The sequence below is a fragment of the Xiphophorus maculatus genome, chromosome 19 (genome assembly GCF_002775205.1).
Source record: "Xiphophorus maculatus strain JP 163 A chromosome 19, X_maculatus-5.0-male, whole genome shotgun sequence".
Taxonomy (NCBI): domain Eukaryota; kingdom Metazoa; phylum Chordata; class Actinopteri; order Cyprinodontiformes; family Poeciliidae; genus Xiphophorus; species Xiphophorus maculatus.
Window position 1 is genome coordinate 3641351 of NC_036461.1, and position 21248 is coordinate 3662598.

The 21248-nt window shown below is 38.4% G+C and overlaps 2 protein-coding genes across 4 annotated transcripts in view; one reads left to right on the plus strand and one right to left on the minus strand.

The window, feature by feature from the left end:
* The first annotated feature begins 1958 nt into the window (after positions 1–1958).
* Positions 1959–13496, plus strand: slc25a29 (solute carrier family 25 member 29). Of its 3 annotated transcripts, XM_023352663.1 has the most exons (5): positions 1959–2327; positions 2400–2478; positions 6300–6343; positions 9980–10063; positions 11189–13496. In XM_023352663.1, exons 2-5 carry the CDS (start codon positions 2445–2447, stop codon positions 11942–11944), a joined length of 918 nt encoding a protein of 305 aa, XP_023208431.1. In that variant the 5' UTR covers positions 1959–2327; positions 2400–2444; the 3' UTR covers positions 11945–13496. The 3 variants fall into 3 exon arrangements, with proteins under 3 accessions (XP_023208431.1, XP_005801326.1, XP_005801327.1); XM_005801269.3 differs by having other exon boundaries at positions 1959–2478; XM_005801270.3 differs by having other exon boundaries at positions 2319–2478; positions 6300–7930.
* Positions 13497–13959: 463 nt separating this feature from the next.
* Positions 13960–21248, minus strand: part of fancm (Fanconi anemia complementation group M) — a 44261-nt gene continuing 36972 nt past the window's right edge. Inside the window, exons 17-24 of the mRNA XM_014469599.2 lie at positions 20784–20903; positions 19984–20143; positions 19794–19900; positions 18329–18738; positions 17513–17591; positions 16225–16588; positions 14956–15250; positions 13960–14481 (exon numbers count right to left, since the gene is read on the minus strand). Coding sequence (XP_014325085.1) covers positions 14352–14481; positions 14956–15250; positions 16225–16588; positions 17513–17591; positions 18329–18738; positions 19794–19900; positions 19984–20143; positions 20784–20903 — 1665 coding nt within the window. The 3' untranslated portion in view covers positions 13960–14351. The remainder of the gene's footprint in view (positions 14482–14955; positions 15251–16224; positions 16589–17512; positions 17592–18328; positions 18739–19793; positions 19901–19983; positions 20144–20783; positions 20904–21248) is intronic.

A 21248-nucleotide genomic window follows, 5' to 3' on the forward strand; every position in this document is an offset into this window, starting at 1 on the left:
TCGATAGTTTTAATTTATGGTGCGATTAATTGATTTATTGTTTATGGCAACAGGGATAGTTGCCAGTTCATTTTAGGATTCATTTTTAAATCCTTTTATTTGTTTTTAAAGCTCTTAATAGCCTCGCCCCTCCCTATCTGTCTGAACTGTAACATTCGTACACACCGTCCCGTTCCCTCAGGTCAGCTGATCAGCTGCTTCAGAAGGTGCTAAAGACAAAGTGCAGCTCAGAGGGAACCGGGCTTTTTCTGCAGCAGCTCCCAGCTATGGGATGATCTTCCTTTGGCCTCTTCTCTCGCTGTTTTTAAGTCCCTTCTTAAGACCCATCTTTTTTTTCTTTGGCTTTTGGCACAATCTGAGAGGTTTTGCTTTGTTTTATTGTGTCTGTATATTAATATGTATTTTATATTTGATCTTTTCTATTTTATAATTGCATTGTATTTTATGATTATGTGTAGCACTTTGGTCCTGTCGGTGTATAAAGTGCTTCATAAATAAAGTTGGTATGGTATGGTATTAGACAAACTGTACTTTTGAAATACAAAAAATAAGAATAAAACCAAACATGTGCTTGGCATCTACTCAGCCTTTTTGAGGTCAATGTTATCATCAACACTTCTTTTCAATACTTCATAGCAGTGCATCACGGTACGTTTGTCCACTTGCACCTGCAGTATGCAAGATTCATAAAAGGAATGTATTTTTTTTTACATATTTTCCAAAACTGTAACTGTTTCAGTACAGTATAAGACAGCTCATCTGTGCAAAAAAAAACAATATTCAAAATTAAAGTCATTTGTAAACAATTGTGATCATGAGTTGGTCATAACAGAATAAGTGAAGCTTCTCTGCTTTAAATTTTCAGTCATATGTTCAAAGCAAAACCAGAACGCTTGACATCAAGAAATGTAAACTGTAATTGATATCTTCAAAGCCAAAGCTTCACAAGCCAAAATTTTTGCTTGTGAAGCACAGTTGATTGACACCAAATTTATTTATTTTTGCAAATGTGAGCAGGGCCATAGGAGTGGTTGACCTCTGATGACCCCTAGAGAACATTTTTCTTAATATCTTTAGAATGATAGCAGCACAAACGAAACTTTTTGCTGCACAAACCAGCACAAACGGAGTCGGGTTAATTGACACCCATTTCGCCTGATTTGAAGAGGGGGTGGGGGGGCTGGTTGACCTCTGTTGACCCCTAGAGAACATTTTTCTTAATATCTTTAGAATTTTTATTTATTTTTTATTATTCCTTTATTTAATCAGGTAAACCCCGTTGAGATCTAGATCTCATTTTCAAGAGGGACCTGAGCAAAAAATTTGCAATACATAGCAACCTGGTTACAAGATAAAAACAATTAATACATATGCACAAGTATAAAACAATAAAAACAATTGTTTTATATTGTTATATTGTATTAATTGAATGATAGCAGCACAAACAAAAGATTTTGCTGCACAAACCAGCACAAAAGTAGCCGAGGTGATTGACACCCATTTTGTTTGATTTTTTGACCTAATTTATTGTTATTTTTGTGATATTTATAAATGGAAATTTTGTACAGCATTGGCTTTATTTATTTGAATATTATTTTGTAGTTGTTCAGTACAAAATGTTGTGTTTTGTAATTACAACATGTCTCTTAATTTTGTTTGTGAATGTATGTAAATAAGCAGTCAGATTTAGAAAACAGCACCAACGATTATCTTCTCATGGGTCTTAGCCCTGCTGGGGGCTCAGCCCCCCTAGAAGTCAGATCCTAGAATCGCCCCTGCTGCCTCCTTTATTTTTTAATTACAAAAGATAGTTAAACTTTTCAAGAACATTCCAATAATCTTGTGGATGATTTTACTGTGAATCCTTTCTGCTGAAGTGGCTCTGGGTAATTTTGATGTTGTGTTGCCCCAGTGTCCTGCAGCTCACGTTGCTCAGGGGTCACGCAGTTTGCAGCAGACCGTCCTTCTCGTCCTCCTTCGCAAACTCACGCAAGCTGCTGGGCACCACGGCGATAACACTGTTGATTTTGACGCTGTGGGATCAGCCGCGACAATTTTAACCCCCATTTAAGCCGCTGCAGCCAATGGATCCGGGGGGTGGATAGGGCTCGCTAGGGGAGTTGTCTGCTTGCAAGTAAGCCGATTGGGCCGCCTTAAAAAGGGCACACCTCCGCCTTCTGCCGCCGTACAGAAATAGAAAGGTCTGGCAGGGAGAGCAGCTCTAGTAAGCGGGACAAATTAAGACGATTTACTCCAAGTGAGAGCCGGTTTCATTAGCGATAGTAGCTGTTTACCTTCTCCAGCCTGGCTGACCACCGAGCCGGGGGGTAAATCTGCTGTTTCAATCAGATCCAAACACAACTATATATATATTTTTTATAATTGATTCTGAATTACAGCTTAAATCCACGTGAAAGCGTCCAACTTGTTAATTAACTAAAGGAATGGCCCTAGACTTCGCCGCTGGATGTGTGGGAGGTGAGTGTGTTTGTTTTTTCCCGTCGGTGAGTTAGCATAGCTGGTTAGCATTAGCTTTAGCCGCGCCGGTGATTTTCCATCGCAGGAAACTCATTCAGCTGGAAAATCTAAGGAAGAGCTGCGAGTCTCACACCTCCGGATCCAGATCATCTTTTGTAACAACAGGGAGTGATGATAATAAAATGGAAGCTGTGAATTAGCAGGTATTTGTTAATTTATTGATTTATTTTAGGCTGGTAGTAACCCGGATGCAACTTTTGGGATCTGCAGCTCAGAGACTGGTGGTGGTGATTCCCAGCCTGATTCCCAGCCTGATTCCCAGCCTGTTTCCCAGTTTGTTTCCCAATATCCCAGCAGCTGCGTTAGGAAATACCAGCACTCTGATCTTTCTAGAGGTTACACAGAGTTTAATAGACTTAATACTCCTATTTTTTTCTGTCCTGGGTTGACTGACCATTAGTCATCTTCATTACACATTGGGGAGTTGCACAATAAAAGGACAAGGGATTGGCTTCAGAACTATGCAACCAGTTTATTCACATATTTATCTAATATTGGATAAATAAGAAAGAAAATTGACTGGAAACGTTTACTTTATTAATTAATTTCAAACGGTTAAAAAAACAAACAAAGAAAACAAACAAAGAAAATTAATCAGTAGGATAAGAGAGGACGTGTGTGTACAAAATGGTTAGCTTACTATTACTTTTCTGTTTGAAAATAAATGGGAAGAAGTGAACATTTATTGTGTTTTAGCTTCCAGATTATTTCTTATGATCCAAAAGATTGAAATCTTGGATTCTACTGAAAATTTTGCATTTTAACGTTAAAGTTTGGGAACTTTTGTTCATTAAATTAATTTGAAGCAAGTAAGCATAAACGAGAACAAAAATAATTAGCTTACCACTACTGAAAATCACTAGGAGGAGTTGAACACTTATGCTTTAGCTTCCAGATTATTTCTTATGTTCCAGTCCAACATTGAAATTCCTGTAAAGATTGTCTTTTAACTTTAAAGTTGGACAACTTTAGTTCAATACATTAATTATTTTTTTGTTTAAGTGACTGACAAAAAACTCACAGACAAATGTACACTTAAAAAATACAATATTTTAGTTTTTTCCTGTGTCATGTCTCAACATTACAGGCGTACTGTACGGAGAAAATTGTTGCCAACATGTGCTGGGTTAAATTTGCTCTACAAAACTAGAGTAAACAGTATAGTTGCTTTTTTTTATCAAGACAGTATCAAAGATTATATTGTATCTGTTTTATAGAAAAGTTAAATTTTTTGGCCTTTAGAGCATCTTAAAACAGCTTTTAAAAACTTGTGGTTCTGAAACTGGATTTTGTTTAGATCCCAAAGAAAGTCTTTGCTTTTGCATTCTAGCCCACAAATTGTGCCTCAAATAACTTTGGATAATTAATTCGTAGATGTTGAATTATAGATGATCAGAGTGGATTCAGATGTCAACACTGTTGAACGAGAAGCTGAGGAACAGCTCAGCGTTTCAGGATTCATGAGACGGATAAGAACACAATAAAGCTGATGTTTTTTTGCTAAATGTTTACGTAAAAGTTGCAATCTGGGAAGTTTGTGGGAGTCCTGAGTTCATTCATTCTTGGTAAACTGGTTTCCACTGAAAAGCAGCAACAGGAACATTTGGGAAACTTGTCAGCTGTTCTTCCCTCAAGGCTGTGCTGCAAACATCTGGAAAGAGTTTGGAGGGAGGTGCAGGTGGCAGCTTATTAAACAAAATCAACAGTTAATAATAGAAATGCAAATATTTCAGTCTAGAGATTCAATTCAGACATTATTTTTAATTGAGAAGCCAGTTTTTGTGTTCAAACGGTTTAGAGATTTTGTTTAAATGATGTGACAAGAGGAAAAGACAGTGTGAACAAATAAAACATTTTAAATTCCTTCAGTTTATATTTAAACAAAAGTGGGTGGGCTTAGCTTCCTAGTTTTTTTTAACATTATACTGAAAATATAATTTCACAAAATAGCAGATTAAAATCGATTTCTTTTAATTTTTTTATGTAGTGTGCCAATTTACATTTAAAATACTTTATTTACCCCAAAGGGGAATAAAATGTTGAGTCGTTTTGGGTGGTGACGCTGTGGACAGGAAGGAGCTCCAGTAGCAGTCAGTATTCCAGAGAATCTGCAGAAGCCTCTGATTGAAGACTGTTCCTGTATGCTATGCTAGCAGCTAAATATCCTGGCAGCAGAGACGATATTCCAGAGTAACTTGTTCTGGAGGAAGCCATGAATTGTTGACAAGCATTTCTAATCCACATCATTTGTTTTTGCCGCTCCTTTTTAAATCTCTCTGCTTGTTTTGTTTCGCAACAATAGACTTCTCAAGTAGCTTTACAAGATGTTCAACTGCAGTTTGTAGAAAAAAACCCCAATTAGAGCCTGTTTTATAGTAAAATACAATCAATATTAAAATACAAACAATATTATGGAATTATTGACTTGAAAAGATGACATTTCTTGCTGAAAAGTTACTTGTAAGTTAGTTTTGTCTTATTTAAAGTGTAATAATATATTTGCAATAGAAACTAGACCAAAAATACTTGGTAAAATGTTGTTTTTGCAGTGCAGCGTCTGTTTTTTCTGCCTGTAATAACTCACTTATGATGTTTTATAAATGACCCACTTAGGGTTTTATTAACTTTGTCAGAAATGTTTCTCGCCCACCAAGGTCAGCGAGTTAAAACCAAACGTTTTTCTACAAATTTAAACCTTCCCGTCGATCAGAAAAGTTCATTTTTACGCATGTTTTCGTTTTCAAAGTGTGCTTTGGCCCATAAACGGAGATAATTGCTGTAAAATTGAGTTTTGGGGTCATTGACATGAGTCAAGGACGGGCCGCGTTACGACTGACGTCTCTGCTAAAGGTGCAGCGACCAACTGATGACTCAACAGCTGGTCGGGCTGCGAAGGGAGCCAAAAAAACAAAAGGCTTCCACAAATGTATAAAAAACAGATTTACAGCTGCAGAAATATGTGATGAAGCTTGATTAAATGTCAAAATGAAAACAGATTTGCTTGAAAATGTCACTGTTTGGTGTCATTTGCACAAATATTATCTCCAATCCTAAGAAAAATAATTTGCTTTTTACGGTTTTTGTGTCAGAACAGGAGATAAATATTAATATCGCATGAAAAGCTGAAGAATGATTTAAATTAAGGGGAAAACTACCAAGAATCGCTGAAACAAACGACATGAAAACACCCAAATAAAGACAGAATCCAACTTCCTTAATTAACAAACGTAAACAAAAATGTTTGTAGGATTTGTTTGGTTGTTTGTAAAAGACTACAAGCCATTTCTCCTGCTAGCACTAAGCTAGCATGTTTTCTGGTTGTGTTTACCCAGAATGCCTTGCTCTGTGATCCACTTCCTGCTTTTGGAGCGGTCCGAGTTGTTGGCGGTTTAATTCACACCGTCCCAAATGAACCGGACTTTCTAGAAGAACAAACTACAGTTCGATTAAATCGGACAAAATGGGGCCGATGTCGATTCACAGTCGATGTCAAATTTATTTGTCGCACATTTAAAACAACTGCAGTTGACTAACGTGCTTCACAATTTACAACAACCATCATAAAAACAAAGATTGAAACCCAGATATTATACAGAAACCAAGCAGAGTTATTGTCGAGATTTATTTGCTTTCTGCTTGGACGTACTTGTTTTGCTGTATTTAGTGATTCTTCTGAAAAACAAAATTTAATCAGGAAGTCAGAAAACTACAATCGGTGCACAGATATACTCCTGTATATACTAAGTTTAATTTTTTTGCAGGTGCTGCTGGTGTTTTGGTCGGCCATCCATTCGATACTGTAAAGGTGGGTGTTTCCTAATTCCTTCCTTTGATTTTCTTTCACCTTTGTTAGGCAATAAACATAATTTACTGAATTTACATTTTTTAAATAACAGAACATAAACATTTTCGACATAAGGATGAAATTTGTAATTATTTTTCCCATGTATGTTTTACTTTTAGGGTATATTTCACTAAATTGGGGCCAGAAAATCCTGTAAGGACGGGACAGTACTTCCTAATCCAACCCAGTTATTCATTTTCTACAAAACCCTAAAAAATAATATTTCCGGTCAGCTGTGTTTACTTCAGAGAATGTGTGTGAATATTGGCAGCGTTTTGTAAGAATCCAGTAACTCATAGGATATGTTCATACTACAGCCTGAAGTGACCCAAAACGGATTTTATTTGTATTTTCTTTAGTCATTTTTTCCAAATGTGACTTTTTAAATTTAAATAAATGACAAGTATACAAAGTATTTACATATAGAAATTATCCTGAGAGCCTTTTCCTTAGTGGACTGTTATTGATTTAACATATAGCTCCATATATTTAATAAAATGAGGCGCTTTATTGGTAATTTTGCATATATAAATGTAAAATTTAGCAAAACAAATGAGCAAATTCATTATATAAAAAAAATGTAGGATCCTTTCTGGGGAATTTAGAAAAACGGAATGAAACACTTCCCTAACTTAAGTAAAAACACGTTAAAATATGGTTATTAATAAACCTCCTTCCAAAGTTTGGTGCCAAAAGAGGACTGACAGTATCTTAAAATTTTCCCGCACAGTAAATTTTATAAAGAATTTTAAATGACATTTCCTTCACATTATTTACGATTAAATATTTATGGGGGATCATCCAGGCAGTTTTCCAGTTGATAATCCGTCCAAATATGCGACTTGTATGGAACTCAAAAGACCTGAAATGTCCCTCATGCGCAGTAGAGGGCGCAATAACGTCTAGCTGCTAGCGAGCAGCGCAATGCTGAAAAGAAGAAGTGTTCATTGTTTGCGGAAGTAAACATGGATGCCAATAACTTACGATTTTAAAGTTATCACATTCACAACTTGATCCTCATTATTGTCCGCCATGGTTGTTGTTTCTTATTTATGTTTGCGCGTCTCAGGACGCAGAATAGTCGAGAATCAATGAGGTTCCGTTCGGATGAATGCGACCCGATCAGATGTGTAATGGATTTAGAGTCACATATTCAATCAAAAAATCCAATTTGTGTTCTTCAAACTGCCATAAAAAATCGGCTACGGCTCGCTTTAAGGCAAAAATAAATAAATAAATTAAAATTGTTTCTTGCCACTTCCGGCTGCAGTGTGAACGTAGCCGCCGTAAAGTAAATATTTCCGTGCTGGAAAAGCGTCCGCTGGTGAGGAAGCTTCTTCACATGAAGGCGAATGTTAATGTTGCAGCTTGTTTCAGAGGCTGAATGGATGTTGGTTGTAGTTCTTTTGACACCTTGCTGTTTGATGTCGTTTCTCCCTGAGCCGGTGTCTGCTTGGGGCTCGGGGCGGCTGTCTTTAACAGCTACAGTGTCACTGTGTTGTAGATGAGAGAGAGAAATAAACAACCTCTCCACGGAAATGTGACCTAGTAAGTATGGTCCAGGTCTTTCTTTATCTCACCCAATGTCCTGTCTTGAGCTATAGAAATATAAAAGCCAAGAAGGCATTTTTATTTCCTTTTTTTCTCCTTTTTATTATTTTACTCAACGTTTTACTCGGTAATGTTGCACCCCATAAGCATTTTAACCCCTCAAACGAATGATTGTCTGCTTATTTCCCTGCTTTGTACACTGCAAAACACAACCTTACCAAGTATTTTTGGTCTAGTTTCTTGTGCAACTTTAGATGACTAAAGCTCTGTAAACACTTTCTAAATCATTAATAACTGTTAATATATGCTAAAAAAAATTAAGCTTACAAATGCTTATTGTGCTTTCAAAGTAGTCTGAAACATTTAGTGTAATAAAATAAATAGGTGAGACAAGAAACTAGTTGGTTTCATCACTTTCTCACAACTAATAATTAACGGTTATTAATTATTTAGAAAGTGTTAAGAGATTAATTAACATTTATAAGGGGAGCTTTATGGAAAAATGGTATCTTAGTACATTTAATATGAAAGCTAACTTATAAGTAAGTTTTCAGTAAGATATTGAAGCTAGTTTTTGTTTTTTTTTCCAACATTATCTTTATTGATTTTTCAACAATGTTTGAAAAACATTGTGCGCTCTCACATCAAAGGAAAAGTCCAGGGTAGTTAAATTATTGTCCAACATTCAACTTGTGTTTCCTTGCATGCCAGGTTGTTATGGGATCTTTTAGAGCAGCACTTATTACATACAGAGTATATGAGAAAAAGAAAACAAACTCGAATGTATAATTCAAAGTAAAGCAGTCAAGTATACAAATAAAGAAGATTATTTTAGGACACTGCAGGGGACCAACCACAACTATAACTCACCCATATCCATGTTTTCTATATATTCCATAAAAGGACCCCAAATATTTTGAAATAGCGATAGTTTCCCTTTTATAATGAAAGTAATCTTTTCCATTGGTAAGGTTGTTTATATTTCATTAATCCAGTTATTGAATTTTAGTGTACTGGTACTCTTCCAAGAGAATGCTATGACTCTTTTTGCAAGTAGTAAACACAAATCCATGGCACTAATAATCTTTCTGGACATATGATGTCTGTCAGGATATAAACCTAGAATGAACAATTTGGGGTCAAAAACTGGTTTTATACCTAGTATAATCTCTAGAGCTTGTTTAATCTCCCTCCAGAATTGTGCAACTTTCTTGCATTTCCAGATACAATGGAAGAATGTTCCCTTCTCTTCATCTAATACACTGGTCTGGGATGGCACCATTGTACTTATTAAGCTTTTCTGGCATCACATATGTTCTCATTAGCCAATTATATTGCAGTACTTTGAGGCGTGTATTGGTAGTTTGTGTTTGTGCTTCAGCACACGCCTTCTCCCAGCCCAGTCCTCTGAAGGCAAATCCTCCCTCCAGGCATTGAGCTTCCATAAAGACAACTCGGAGGATCCCTCCACTAACATGCCATGTAGTTTGGAGATAATTCCTTTTCTAAAGCAATCATTCTTCATTTTGATTTCCAAGGTGGACATCAGAAGGATGAACTCACATTGATTTTGAGATGATCTAATAAAGTTTCTCACCTGTAGATATTCTACATTTCTTATAAAATTCTGTTGGCAGCCCATCTGGGCCTGGGGCTTTACCCGTTTTCAAGTAATCTATTGCTGTAGATATTTCCTCGTTAGTTGTAGCTGCACTGAGATCTTTGAAGCTAGTTTTAAGTAAATAACTCCTTAATATTGACAGAAAAAGTACTGGTTAAACTGGCAAATTGTTTCACTTATAACATTGAGAAAAATGTATTATAGGTAAAATAATCTACCAATGTCAGAAGTACTTTTTCTGCTATTTTAAAGACTTGTTTATTAAAAAGTTAGAATTTATTTCAAGTGTACTAAGATATTTGCACTATAAAAAAGACCAAAATTACTTGGTAAGATTGTGTGTTTTTTTCAGTGATATGTAGTCACTGTGCTCTTTATTTTGTGTCTGTCAAACACTCCGCTAACGTTAGCTCTGTCGTCCCCAGGTGCGGCTTCAGGTACAAAATGTGGACAAACCTCTTTACCGCGGGACTTTGCACTGCTTTCAGTCGATTGTGCGCCAAGAATCGGTAAGTGTCGTCCTCTCTGTTATCCTACTTGGGTTTTAAGTGTCTAGTTTCAGCTCCATCTGCGATTACATGCATCAGCCCCACCTTAGAGAGACGAGTGTCTTCCAGCTGGGATCAGTGAGCTAAATAAGGCTTTGGACTGTTGTGCTATTCGTGGCGTGTGCTTGGTCTCATCGCTTTCACACATGGTGGAATTATGATTTTAACGTTTCACTTCTAGTTGGTTCAAAACTTCGAAACCTGGTTGCATTTAGTTGGAGTCATGATTGTAAGTTAATGTAAGATTTTCAGAGATTTTCAGCAAAATCTTTAAAGAACCTAAACTAGCAAAGATGTTCCCAGGAGTTTAGTTGTTTGAAAAATTCGAGATGTAAAAGAATTTATTTTTGAGCTACATTTGCTAATATTTACCACAGATTAATATTTTTTGGTGTCAAATAAGGCATGATTGGGCAGTTAAATATTTTCTGATTTTTCTAGATGGTTACACTAAAATAGCCAATTAGATGAACGTGTTTGTCAAATCATAGCCTACATATGTTGAACCATGGAAACCATATACATTTTCTTAATGTTGTTTTTTTTCTTCTGGTGGACATACTTCAAAATCGCTGCCTTGGTTGTAATGGAGAATAAGTGTTTGCACAAAAATCGGCAGTAGTTATTGCCAGTAGGAAGCTAGCTACCACCAAACATTAGCAAACTCAATAGTTAGCTACTACGTTGGTGGTAGCCAATGCTGCTATTGCTGCTAAATCTAATGAACTGTCAAACTCAAAAAGTAGTGGAAGCTAATGCTAAGCACAAACAAAAAACAACATTGCTTAAAAACTAACTCCAAACTGCTAAACATGCAACATTATCAGAAAGTAATGCTAACTGTTAAAATGTCTTCATCTGTTGCACGTCTTCGTCTCGTTTGCGACAGTAGGCAGACATGCGGCAAAGGTCGCCTGGACAGGGAGTCGAAAGCGTGACGTCGGCGTCGAGGACTAAGGCCTCCAAACGTGGGGCGTGCTAACGCTAACCCCCTGCGCCACCACAGCACGCCCCGTCTTAGACTCGTTTTATGTTTCTCTTATAAACCCAGGTGAAGGAAAACCTCTTTGTTTGTCTTTTGCACAGATGCTCGGTCTGTATAAAGGCATCGGTTCTCCAATGATGGGGCTGACGTTCATCAACGCCATTGTCTTCGGCGTCCAAGGCAACGCCATGCGGAGGCTCGGCCGCGACACGCCCCTCAACCAGTTCCTGGCGGGCGCCGCCGCCGGAGCCATCCAGTGTGTCATCTGCTGCCCGATGGAGCTGGCGAAGACGCGCATGCAGATGCAGGGAACCGGCGAGAAGAAGTCTAAGAGGAAGATGTACAAGAACTCCCTGGACTGCCTGGTGAGAATCTACAGGAAGGAAGGTTTCCGGGGCATCAACCGCGGCATGGTGACCACGCTGCTGCGCGAGACGCCCGGCTTCGGCGTGTACTTCCTGGCGTACGACGTCCTGACGCGTTCGCTGGGCTGCGAGCCGGAGGATCCGTACATGATTCCGAAGCTGCTGTTCGCCGGCGGGATGTCAGGCATCGCCTCCTGGCTCTCCACGTACCCGGTGGACGTCATAAAGTCGCGGCTGCAGGCCGACGGCGTCGGCGGCGTCAACAAGTACAGCGGGATCGCGGACTGCGTCAGGCAGAGCTTACAGAAGGAGGGGTACCGGGTATTCACTCGCGGCCTCACGTCCACGCTGCTGCGCGCGTTCCCGGTCAACGCCACCACCTTCGCCACTGTGACTCTGTTTTTAATATACATGCGACGGGAGGAAGAATGCAGCATGCAAAACTCTGAGCCGCCCGCCGTGCAGCTGCAGCCGCAGCCGACCAGCATGTAAGGCGCAGGTTAGCTGATACTCACCTCTCCATCCATCTGTGGTATTTAAAAACTTCTTTTTTTAAACTAAAAGCTGAATTTGTGTGTATATATGGCTTCTTTTCTCACCCATGCTTTTGTACAATAGTTCTATTAGCAAACTGTAGCGTAAGGGTGCACCGATTGCAGTTTTTAGGCCGATCATGGAGCTTTAAATAAAAAACGCACATCAATTCTGCAGTCATCTTAACGGTTAGCATTGCTTTCCACTAATTTTTATGTGTTTAGCAGTTTGGAGTTAGCTTCTCGTAATTCATCTGTATCTTTTAAAAAAGCCGATTCCGATACTAATGTTTATTTTTTTTGTCTGAAATGTTGGTACATGTAGCAGTTTGTAACAGTGAGGTGACTATTGTTAACTGCAAACGTGCGGTTGAAATAAGATCGGCTTTACATGCAAGTATCGCCGATCACCCAAAATAAATCGGTGCACCCATACTGTATCGTTACTGTAATTGTTACAAACAAGTTTAAAAACAATAATGCTGTTTAGTAAAGATGCATCAATATGAAAATATGAGCCAATAACCATATTTGATGTTAATATTTACAGATATCTATATTTTACCACTTTTACAACACATTTTGGGGGGGTTAAATGAATACAGATTGTTCATATCTGACAGATATTGTCCGATACCGATGTTGGTTCCGATATTTATCGTGCATCCCTACTATCTAGGTCAGATAGTGACCGCATGTATGTAATTCTTTGCAGTTATTCTGGTCATTTTTTATGACCTTAACTTATCAAAACCATCATGATTATCTGGCATCTTGCAATAACGGAGAATAGTTTACAAAAACGTTCCCAAAGTATTTTTAAAAGGTCGGCTGGCTTTGTGTGACTTTAACCTCGTTGTGTTAACATAAATATATTTTTGGATATTTTCTCAGATAAAATCAAACGTAAGTCTGTGTTTTAAAGAAGCACCTTATAATAACCACAAGAATGGTTGAAGAAACAAAGACAAAATGTATTTTTGTTTTTTTTTGCAGTAACTACTAAAAACACTGAATGCTGTGTTGAGTAGAGTTGGGTTGGAAGAAATGAAAACTGTTATCAGAAGTCACTTTGTCCACAAGGGGGCAGCAGGAGACCAGCTACGTTCGCCCACTTGCACCATTAGCTGCTCTTTTTACATACCTGCATATTTTACAGAATAGCATGGATTATACTGGATGAATGTTGAGACTTAAGAGCTTAAATGTGGGTTAAATTTCCCAATAATCATGCAGAAACAAGTAATATCCCTGTATGTAGATGGTGCGTGTTGTGTTGGACATAATGTACATTAATGTGAAAGTGCTGCTGATTGTTGTTGAGGCTTTAGAATGACTTGTAAATCTTTCTTGTAATTTGTTTTGCTTTTTTTTTTTTAAGTTGGAAGGATTGCTTTAGCTGTCGAATGCTGCTTTGTATTCTGTGCTTGATTCTGTACGATACTTTGTACCAAAGTAGCCATCCAAATGTAGATCTTTAAAAAAAAATAATAAAGATTTGTTTTCTAAGACGGTTTGCACAAGTTTTAATTGTGGAAAATTAAAGCAGTTTGACGTCAGTAGATGTTGACCTCTAGCGGTGAGAAGCAATATTACAAGTATAAAAATGCAAATCACAAAAAATAACAATTTTATTTATTGTACTTTTATGCACATTATTTGACAAAAGTGTGCTTTAGATTTCTTGATAAGGATCTTAGTGTTAAGAAAAAAACAAACATTTTGTCTACTTTAATGTTGAGGTTTGTGTTTTTAACCCTGGGGTGTCCAAAGTAAGGTCCTGGGGCCATTTGTGGCCCTTGTAATTATTTTGTTCGGCCGTAACCACAAGACAAGAAAACAATTTTTAAAATAGTTTTTCTTTTAATGATCCAACAATCCAAAGCCTCATTTTATGTTTTGGGGTTTTAATGTACAGATTTCATAACATTTTTACTATTTTGTAAGTAAAACCTTTTATTTGATAAATTTTGAGGCCTGCCAGTAGTTAAAATTAAACAGTTTGGATCCTGGGACAAAAAGTTTGGACACCCCTGATTTACTTTAACTTGTGCAAAAGATGAGGCGTTTCGCTCACTGAGGAATTTCTACAAAGTTACACAGTAACTGGAATCAGCAAATCAAGGAACAAAAGTGCAATAATTCAATAATATATAATCAGCAGAATATTAAATGTAAATGAAATTTAACATAAATTCATGATGTGTTTAAATTTTAATGGATGTATTAATATTTTTTGTTTTAAACATCCCATGCAGGTTTTTACTTTCAGAATATTTATTGAATTGTTGCACTTTTGAGCCTCGATATTTTTGCCAAAGCTGCTGAACAGATCGATGTCGGGGCTACACGTCTCCTTCGGGGCTCTAGCCGTTTTTTCCAGCTTTGGGTGTTTTGGTGAAGTGGGCGGAGTCACAGGAGCGACGCAGGAAGCGGTAGATCTCCTCGGCTCTGGATCGGCTCATGCAGCCGCCTTTCTGGATCGACTCAACGGAGCTGGAAGTAAAAAACAAGAGAAGAAAATACAGAATTATGACACATTCATGAGTTGTCCAGATTCTCTACTGACTCAATTATAGAATAAATAAATTGATTTATTCACAGATTGATGAATCTGTGATGGATGAGGGGTAAACTGTTTCATGGATAGAAGGATGAGAAGACGGATGAATAAGGGGACAGACGAACGGAGGAATAACTGAACCAATGGATGGATGGAGGAGCAGACAACCGGAGAAAGAAAGAGGTGAACATCTACAACAAAAACTGGATGGATGGATGGATGGATGGATGGATGGTTAGTTGAATAAGCAGATAGATTAATGGATGAACGGACTGATGATCAGATGTGAGAATGAACAGAGGTGAACGGACGGATGAACAGATGGATAGACGTATAGATGATCCATTTAAAGGGACGGTGCCACTCCCTGACAGCTGGACCCGTCCCGGTTTTGTCAGAACTTTTACCCGTTCATCAGCTGTGCGACGCAGCTGAAGTTGTGCAGCAGGTTGAGAGCGTGAACATGGCTGACCGAAGGTAGACTCAGGTACATCTGCAGTGCCTGCTCCCTGCGCTGACCTTTGACCTTCAGGGGCACCGCGATGCCCTGACCTTTACGTTGCTCCAGCTTGGCCAGGTCCGCCAACAACCCAGCGCTCTCCTCGGCGCCATCGCTCCACAGCAGGCGAACCCCGGCCCGGACCAGGGCCGCTAAAGTGTTGTCATAGTAACGGGTTCGCTGGAAAGGGCGGGAAACTTCACCTGCGTTGTAAACAAAAACAGTCAGGCTTGTCACTTTTATTAAAAAATATTTTTGACATGTTTGTTACTGTCGCTTGCAGTCAGAAACAACCAATCAGAGCCAGGGGGAGGGGCTTAGTGCTGTCAATAAATCTCATGTATGCTGCAGCTGGTTCACCACAACTTATCCTGCCACAAATGCTAATGCTATTTAGCACAGCTGCGGATGATGGTGGATAAACAGTTTTCCTGTAACTGCAAATTGTTTCTCCGCTATTTGGACATTGAGCAGTGCATATACAAGCATGATTGACAGTGTTAATACCTTTGACCTGGCTCTGATTAGTTTTGATCGAGAGGAGGTACAAAAAGTCAATTTTTTCACAGTTATTTGTCTCCATACCACACATACCATTGGGTGAAAATTTTAAGAAATACGGAAAAACATATTTTTGTAAATATAACTTTACAGCTTTTCTTGTAAAAGTAACAACTTTTACAAAGAAATGTTTTCCATATATTTGTTAAAACTGTCAGCTTGACAGTATGTGAAAAAAAAAAAACTCGAGCACCTCTGCCTTCTCTAATACCTAGAAACAACCAATCAGAACCAGGGGGCGGGTCCTAGCGCTGTCAATCACAATCTGGTGTTTGGCTTCCCATCTTTCTCCTCCTTCCCCATCTGCTCTCTGCTACACTACAGCTAGAGGAGAATGTCATGGATGCTAAGGATAGTTAGCATAGCCAATGATGACATTGGATAAAGGATTTTCCTGTCATTTCTTTGCCATTACCAAATTTAGCATTGCTAAGACCCGCCCCCTGGCTCTGATTGGTTGTTTCTGACCAGGAGCGGTTCATTTGTTCAAACAGGAGAAGTAAGTTTTCACAGATTTGTCTTATGCCATACTGTCACAACATGGTGAAAAAACAAACATTTTTATAAAGGTTACACACTGCAGCTTTAAATCAGGCCGTAAATCTTTAAAACCCACCCTGCTTGGACCGATCTTTCTCCACTATCAGACACACTCTCTCAAACAACTCCTGCATGTTGCTCAATCTCTCCGCCAGTCGCTTCCGGTTCTGCATCGCGGCCAAATCCGATTGGCTCTGCCTCATCACCGCCATGCGGTTGCTCACGATGGAGTAGTTGCTGTCCAGCGAGCAGACGTGGACGTCAGCCCCGTGGCGCTGACGCAGACTCATCACCAGCTCCACCATGCCGCCGGTGCAGCGGCTGTCCACCAGGATGCTGACCGACCCGGGGAGAGGCGGCGGCGGCGGCGGCTCGGTCACCGGCGGAACCGGATCCTGAGCAGCGGACCCCTGAGCCGCTGAGGACGTGGAAGGAAGTCCCTGCAAAGTTAGGGTGAGAGGTCACAAGCTGCGTTTCCGTGACAAGTGTGCGCAAATTTTTGTCGATGTTATAATAATAAAAAAACAAACAAAACAAAAAAGGAAACAATTTCGCAACTGCCGTGTTTCCATTACGAAAGACTATATTAAAATCACACGTGAATAAGCTCGTTCTCTAAAAACCATGGCAACGACGATATAAACAGTATGACGCATTAATATTGAAGTTACATAATCAGTAATCAGAGAAGACCCTTATATTTGGGAGCGGCTACATATGACATTTTGGGGAACTTTGCTAATTTTACAGAAAAGCGATGGATTCAACATATGTAAATGGCACACAACTTTCTATAACCTGTACACACAATCCGGGAAAAAAAATAAAACCATCATCCTCTTAGTACTTCCTGCTGTCTTCTTTGTTGTTTCCGCCAGTAGTAACATGCGGTTGTTGATCACGTGACTCAAATGTTTTTATTGTTATTACTAACATCTACAATCAACCTCAAAAAGATACCATACATTATGTTTTCACAACACATACAAAAACAAACAAAACTTAAAAAATAAGAGAAAAGCAACACAAACAACCCAAAATGAATCGAGACTTTAGCAGAGTCACTTACAAATATACAACATAAAAAAATGTATATATATATTAAAAAAATTTAATTCAGGGTGTAAAGTTAAAGTGCAAATGTTTTCAAAAAAAGAAGTCACCTTAAAAACGTGACTTGACAGAAGGGTTTTCGGTAGTTTTGCGAAATAAATCTGTCGATACGGCTGGAAAAAAAAAAAACACCTCATTCTAACGCAACAACTGGAGTTTTTTCGAAACTGTTCTTTCTACTAAACAAATTTGTTTTTGCAGTTTTATAGTAAATGGAAACGTCTCTCCTAATAATCAAGGAATTTCTTTACTGTTATTAAAGTCGGCTCTTGCTCCGCGAAGTCGAGCTCATCCGAGAGCAGATGTTGATTCTCTAACCTCTGACGACGTCTGCAGGAAAAACAGAAAATGACTGGGCTGGGCAATAAATCAATAACATATCACATTAGACACATAATATCATTAGAAAACAAGTTAGATCATTTAAGTGAAGTCTGATCCAAAATAGGCAAAGGAAGGGCTTTAGCTGCTCAACTGACTCACTCATTTTTGGTTACCTAGCAACAACATGTTGACAAACTTTCTATTAACTTTCTTGTTCTTCTTGCTTTGTGTTTGTATCTCCATAAGCCTGTTACAGTAACAAATTTTGCTGGACCATAAATTGTCCCAGACGTTATTGCGAAGAAGCTAATTGAGATCAAAGCAACAGATTGAAGACTTTTCTCAACCAGTTTCTGGTAGAAACGGAGAAAAACAATAAATCATGCAAATGGAAATGATTGAGTTTGTTTTAATTTATTGTATAATTGATTTATTGCTTATTGTGACAGGCCTATATCTCCATAAGTTTCAATAAACCTTAAATATAAAAAAAGCTTTCTCTAAGGGGAAGGCGTCAGTGGAACATTCAATTCAATTCAAAAATATTTCATTGATTCCAAAGGGAAATTAAATGTTGTTGTAACTCAAATTAACTGAAACTCTTCAGAGTTATTGCAGATGGAGATGTAGCTGGTGGAGGACGGATCTCTTGTCTGTATTACAGTAAATCTGAGGAAGACTCTGAATGAAGATACTGTGTTTTCTCATGAAGAGGACAGTCAGCATGTATTCCACCTACTTACCTTTCATTTTGCTGCTCTTCACTCTGTTCTTTACTCAATAATGAGACTTTAGATGCTACGCTAGCAACAGCAGAGGACACCGTTTTCCGCCCGCTGGGATCTGGATTCTGATTTTTGCCCACTTCCTCCGTCTCCTCTTCGCTGGACTCGCTCAGGCAGACGACCCGCGAGCGTTTGGTTCTGGTTCTTTGCTCTGCAGCGGGCCGAGTTCTGGCATTGGTTTCGAGTCCCGCTCTGGCTTTGTGCAGGAAAATGCGCCGTCTGGTTGCGTACTGCCGTCTCCCATCAATGAGCGACACGTCGGGCAGAAGTTCGACGTCTTCAGGCTCTTCCTCGTTACTCTCCTCCTCCTCTTCATCACTGCCAACCACAAAGCTGTCCTCTGCATACGTCTCATCCATCTCAGGCACCTGCCAGCAAAAGGTCACTTTAGGTCAATTTGGGTTTTGTTTTATGTATTTTCCAGGCATATAGTGGCATTTTGTAGCACAATGAAGTAACCATGTGACCTTCAGCTGTTATTAAACTCAAATACACTGCAAAAACACACAATCTTACCAAGTATTTTTAGTCTTGTTTCTAATCCAAATATCTTATTATACATGAAATAAGACAAAACTAACTTAAAATTAACTTGTCAGCAAGGTATTATAGCTTGTTTTAACTAGATAATTCTCTAATATTGATGAAAAAGTACTTGTTCCATAAGCAAATTATTTTACTTATAACAATGGGAAATTGTCTTATAAGTAAATTTATCTGCCAAAAGAATTTTGACTTCTTTTTAATCAATATTAAGGAGTTATTTACTTAAAACAAGCTATTAGACCTTGTTGAAAAGATACTTGTAAGTTAGTTTAGTCTTATTTAATGTATAATAAGATATTTGGATTAGAAACAAGACTAACAATACTTGGTGAGATTTGGTGTTTTTACAGACTGTAATTTGATGCCTTGAAATTGGGCCTCTTTCCCTTTAAGAACTTCCACTTCTTTCTGAAACTCTACCTTTAGGAAGTAATCATGATGTGATTATTATTCAGGAATTGCTGTTAAAATGTTGTTAACCCTTTAACAACATTTTTACCAGCATTGCACTGAGAAGTAGGTCGTTTAATGAGCTCAGCAGATGTTTGCTAATTGCTGCTGGCTAGTCTGAAGGATCCGAGTAGAGGAGTCACGGGGGAGGGCCGCTCTGTGGGGTGGGAAGCTTGGAAACTGTAGCTCTGAAGAGGAGTTACGCCTCGAAGGCGGGGCTAGGTCCACCCAGGTGTTTTGCACAGCTGAATGGTTGCCACGGCGATTAAAGGATTTCTCAAACATGTATGAAAGAACCAAAGAAACACTTCAGGTATGTTTTTAATGATGGAATAACATTATAACACGATGTAAAGCTAAAAAAAGAAGTACATTTTACATATTAGTGCCTTTTTAAAATAAAAGTAGAGAGTAAAGCATGAATTACCTGAGAAAAAATATCCATGTTTTGATGGTTTTTATAAGACATTTTGAATTTTCCCCGGACTGCAGGGCTTCTCACAGACTTCAAGTAAACTTCATGCATCTCTGAGTCTGATGAGGAGCAGAACCGAACCAGGGTTAACAGAACCTAATGAGATCTGAACAACGCGCTAAAGACCGAGCAGGTTACCTACCATTCAGTCCCTGGGAAAGGTGCATGTTGTCCACAACGAAGCCTTCCAGGGACCGATTCAGATCTGCTCCGTCCTCTTCGTCAGACGAAACATCCTCTTCATCTTCTGACAGCTCTGCCTCTTCATCCAGAAAGTGACGTGCTTTCTGACCTCTGGGGTTCTGATGCAGAGCAAAAAAAAAACTAAATTTGAATTTAATGTAACGGTGCAGCTGAGCTGACATAAAAAACATGTTAAAGCTAATTAAGAAGACCAGAAGACTAATACACACCTGTATCTCTGCTGGTGTCACCAGACGGGGGTAAAGTACCCAAAAATTTTACTCAGGTAAGAGTAGCATTAATATTTAACAGTTACGTAATCAGACTGACTGAAGTATAAAGCTAAATGGAAATGTTAGTATTTTAAGAACAAAAATGACAATAATTCATGTAAGTAACAAAAAACCCCAATAAAAATCAGTTTCTTTGAATAAAAAACTTTACCAAAAACTGCAGGTGTGTGTCTGTGTCAGGTGAATTTTTTGTTAAATCATGTTTGTTTTTCATTCAGTGGGTAGAAAATCTAGAGATTTTACTCAAGTAAGAGTAAAAATACTTCATAATAAAATTACTCAAGTAAAACTTAAAAGTACAGCGTAGTACAAATACTCCTAAAAGTAATTTTTTCAAAAAAGTTACTCAAGTAAAAGTAACTGAGTAAATGTAAGCCGACTCTGGGTGTCACTGACATGGAAATCTAGAAGCTAATCAGTTAGCCTCACCTCACTGCCCTGCAGGCCCATCTGTTGCCGTACTGACCTTGTTGCTGGACTGCTGGATTTGTTGCCTCTTGGCTCCAGTTGTTGTTTTTCTTCGCATGAAGATGGAGCAGTTCTGGAAATCATCATCCAAAAAATCTCCGGCTTGAGTTTCATCAGTCTGGATGACAGAAGATTAGATGTTATTAATGTCTCATTTACAGTAATGATACTTGTACATGTTCCCCCCCCCCCATTTATCTATTATTGATTTTGGCCTGCTCTCCATGCCCAGAACCAAAGCAGCATTCAGGGTTTACCTCAGTGTAATATAAAACTGGCGGGCCACCAGGCTTTACTTGTGCCCCCCCCAGGCTTAGCATTACTTATTTAAGTTATTTTACTCAAGTAAGAGTAGCAATACTTCACAATATAATTACTCAAATGTAAAAAGCACAGTATAGTAAAAATACTCCCAAAAGTAATTTTTTTCAAAAAAGTTACAAAGTAAATGTAATTGAGTAAA